Source organism: Myotis brandtii, unplaced genomic scaffold (assembly GCF_000412655.1).
Source record: "Myotis brandtii unplaced genomic scaffold, ASM41265v1 scaffold569, whole genome shotgun sequence".
Classification (NCBI taxonomy): domain Eukaryota; kingdom Metazoa; phylum Chordata; class Mammalia; order Chiroptera; family Vespertilionidae; genus Myotis; species Myotis brandtii.
Window position 1 is genome coordinate 504,449 of NW_005370127.1, and position 4,444 is coordinate 508,892.

Sequence of the window (4,444 nt, forward strand, 5' to 3'; positions counted from 1 at the left end):
CACTATCTTCATATTTTTGGATTCTTTTTTCTTTTTGCTTTTCTGGTTGGGTGTTTTTTGCTTCTTCATATTTCAAATCTTTGACTTGATTCTTGGGATCCTCTAGTCTGCTGTTGGATCTCTGTATATTATTCTTTATTTCAGTCAGTGTATGCTTAATTTCTGACTGGTCCTTTTCCATTTTTTTGGCATCTCATTAAGATCTCACTTCCTTGGAGCTTTGTAGAAGATTCTTGAGTAACCTTATAACTGTGGTTTTGAACTCTATATCCAGTAGTTTGCTTTCCTCATTTTCTTTCATTTGTGACATGTTTCTTTATCTCTGCATTTTGGCTGCTTCCCTGTGTTGATAGAGTGGCTTTGTGTGGTAGGTGTCCTATTGGGCCCAATGGCTCAGCTTCCCCAATCACCTGAGGTGGACACTCTTGGTGCACCCCTTTGTGTGCTGGGTGCACAGTCTTGTTGTAGTTAAGCCTTGATTGCTGTTGGTATCTCTGGGAGGAAATGACCTCCAGGCCAGTTGACTGCAAGGACCCGCAGTGTCTATAGTGGAAAAACTGCTGTGCTGGAGACACCCTTATGGGGCAGGACTTGCTTCAGTGGGGCTTTGGTGCTCACTGAGTCTGCCTCTTGGGTGTGTCACTTACGGATGTGAGGAGTTGAAATCTGGTATCTGACCACTGGGTACACTGGCTCCTGGATCTCCAAGGAGGTGCAAAGTCAGCTGCTGCGTGAGTCCACCCAGCAGGAGCTACAACGAGATCTGCAGATTTCTCCTCTTTGTTTGGGGTTTGGAAGTTTTGGAGCTCTCTGACCCAGCTGCAGTTTGTTAGGTTAGGCTGCGAAAGGACAGGCAATTCATTTGCGCTGCTGCTCACAGCTTGGGTGGGGTTGTAAATTGGGTGGGACGGGGTCTCAGAGAATCACCAGGGCAGAGCAAACAGTGATGGCTGTCCGTCAGCCATCTCCGCATCTCTGCATCCCCATGTCCTGCGCCCCCACAGTAACAATGATCCCTTCGAGCAGCTCTGCAAGAAAGCCACCCTCACTTTCCGACCTGCTGCCAGACAGTCCAATTTCTCCCTGGAGGAGTCTGGGTCCCTAGAGTCTCGCTGGAAACGAGTTCAGAGCAGTCGGGAGCTTGTATCTCCCTTCTGATTGAAAAAAAAAACGCGTGCCCAGTTGCAGTCGTTTCGTGCACCTGCGTACCTCTGCTCTTGATGCCTCCGCACCTCCTACCCAGTCTCAATGAGCTTTTTTCTTTCCTTCTAGTTGTAGAACTTCCACTCAGCCAGTTTTCTCGTGGTTCTGGATGATAGCCGTTTTGTCTTTTAGTTGTAGTTTTAATGTGGTTGTGGGGGGCGGCACGTACAGTTATATACCTTATGCCACCATCTTGGTTCTCCCCTGAAAACCTTTTTATTGAGAAGTATTACACATATCTTAGTAAGTATACAGATACCACTGAAATTAAGTAGAATTTTATGCTCTACTAGAGGTCCGGTGCACGAAATTCGTGAACGGGTAGGGTCCCTAGGCCTGGCTGGTGATCAGGGCCAATTAGGGCCTTCTGGCTGCTGGCCAGAGCCTCCCTTCGCTCCGCACCACCCCCTGGTAGTCAGCGCACATCATAGCAAGCAATAAAACTCCCAGTCTAACTCCTGAGGGGACACTTTGCATATTAGGCTTTCATATATATATATATATAGAGAGAGAGAGAGAGAGAGAGAGAAATAGATTGTCCTAGAATTTAGGGAGGAGAAAATTGTTACTCAAACATTATGGTTACTGTCCTGGCCAGTGTTGTTCAGTGGATAGAGCATCGACCCACACATGGAAGGGGCTCTGGTTCGATTCCTAGTCAAGGGCAAAACATATCTGGGTTGCAGGTTCGATACCCAGCCCCAGTTGGGCGTATGCAAGAGGCAACCAATCGAGGGGAGACCAAGATGGCGGCATAGGTAAACACCGCAGACTGCTGCCGCAAACAACCACTTCAAAAATACAACTAAAAGACGGAACGGACATCACCCAGAACCGCAGGAAGGCTGGCTGAGGAGAGACTCTTCAACTAGAAGGAAAAATAACAGCACACCGAGGCTCAGAGGAGGCGCAGTGTGGAAAAAACTCAGGTGCGGAGGTGCGCAATCTATAATGTTTCTTTCTCTCCCTCTCCCTCCCTCCCTCCTTCCCTTTCACTCTCTAACAATCAATGGAAAAAATTTCCTCAGTTGAAGATTAACAAATAAACAAGCACAAATTATCATTACTTACCTGTCCCTTTTAGAGATATGTAGCTGAAAGGATTTACAAGCTTATAATCACATGGGTAATTAGTTGACCAACGTTTCTATATTTTGAAAATATTACTACTGACGACCCTTTTCAATTGTCTTACCTTTGTTGAAAGTACTTTAAACGTACTCTGTTCTGGTATTATAGAATGAAGAAGTCTCAGATTCAAATTGTAATCCTCTTCAGCAGGAAGTTTCACCAAAGCAGACAACTAACAAACACAAAATTAGCAGCACGTTTTATAAATTTATATAATGAAGGGTAAAATACTTAAACTAAATACAATTACAGAACTTCAATACGTTGCAGAATAATTTAAACACAGATTTATGAACCTCAAAATAATCCATTTTTAAAACCTGGTATCCTTCACATGGATTCTCACATACACAATTAAGTTAAATAGTGAAAAATAATGTTTCAAAACACATACTTAATATTTAAATCTCAAGGAAACAGAAGATAGTGAGCATAATGACACAGTATAAAAGAAAATATTCATATGCAAAACATCTACTTCTACCACTAACTCTATCATAAAGTTTTCTACTAAATGCTGAGAAACCAAGATATTAAAAGTCATATTCATTTAATATAGTTAAATTCTAAGATGTATAAATTATACAATAAGTAGACCTTTCTTCATGAAGTATATACCACACAAATATAAACAAATCACATTTTACTAGCACCTTTTATATTTGTTAGTCAAGTTCTGCTTTGAATTAAAAATCTAAAGAACGTACATCTAACTATAACCTACCATATACATACTCTTATCTCAAAACTTAAAATGATGCAAATTGAAAGCAATGCTTTAGATTTCCATCAGCATTTTCCACATAATCTCAGAAAGAAATGACATATCTGATAAACTGCTATAGATTACTCTGCAACATACTATATTTGCAAATAAAAGTATTTACTCTCAACATAAAAAATAGTTCAAACACTAATGACCTTTTTTTCTGAAAATTCCACATTTACGTCATTCTTCTGAACATTCTTAATCATAAGTGTAATGATTACTTGAGATTCTGTTTGATACCAGTCATACCTATTAAAAAAGAAAAAAGAAACTTAAAACAGAAATTCTAATTTTCTTATTGTTGCTTATGTTTTGTCAAGATAAAAACTACAATCTGATAAACAATAGCTCCACCTTAAGGAACAAACTAGCACAGCAACTGATGATACACAAATAATTTTACGAAACTAATTTCCTACTATCTGTAGTGATAGAACAGTACAGATGGTAATGTATAGGATGCCCCAAACCTTTCCATTGGATTTAAATACTTACATGATTTTCGGGGTATTCACTTATATGTTTAATTGTGTTGTGCTTAAGCTAATGTTAAAGAAATTTATTCCAAATGGCTAACAGTTATTATACACCATCAATAGTTTCACACTCTCATTCCAATATAATACTAAAAGAAACACTTCTAATCCCAACTTTACAGATGAACAGATAGAAGCTCAGAAAGGTGAAGCAATCAGTCAGTGGCAGTTGTAACACTGGATGCAGGTCAGCTTCAATGATCTCTTAACTCAGTGGTTCTCAACCTGTGGATCACGACCCCTTTGGGGGTCAAATGACCCTTTCACAGGGGTCGCCTAAGACCATCAGAAAACACATATATAATTACATATTGTTTTAGTGATTAATCACTATGCTTTAATTATGCTCAATTTGTAACAATGAAATTGGGGGTCACCACAACATGAGGAAATGTATTAAAGGGTCGCGGCATTAGGAAGGTTGAGAACCACTGTCTTAACTGAAGCTAGGAACCAACAGCCCTGAGCACGGGGAAGCAAAAGCATATGAGCTAAAATTAAAATAATTTAAAGTTTAACTCATCCTGCCAAGCATAACATTAAATACATTAGCCTTTTTCAATCTCAAGGTATGTTGGAAAACTAGTGTGCCTAGAGATTCTGTATATCTTTCCCACTGAAAGCTCTAAAAATAAAAGAATCCTCACATTCAAATTAAACTAGGCTAGAGGCCCGGTGCACAAAAATTTGTGCACTCGGGGGGTCCCTCAGCCTGGCCTATGCCCTCTTGCAGTGTGGGACCCCTCGGAGGATGTCCACCCCAGTGGGGATCCTCACCCCATGGAGGTTTGGCCAGCCTGGGTGA

At 40.5% G+C, this 4,444-nt stretch overlaps 1 protein-coding gene across 2 annotated transcripts in view; it reads right to left on the reverse strand.

The window, feature by feature from the left end:
* Positions 1–4,444, reverse strand: part of SUGT1 (SGT1 homolog, MIS12 kinetochore complex assembly cochaperone) — a 65,551-nt gene that overhangs the window by 30,152 nt on the left and 30,955 nt on the right. For both annotated transcript variants that reach the window (XM_014549748.1, XM_005878625.2), the window contains exons 9-10: positions 3,256–3,352; positions 2,399–2,506 (exon numbers count right to left, since the gene is read on the reverse strand). In XM_014549748.1, coding sequence (XP_014405234.1) covers positions 2,399–2,506; positions 3,256–3,352 — 205 coding nt within the window. The remainder of the gene's footprint in view (positions 1–2,398; positions 2,507–3,255; positions 3,353–4,444) is intronic.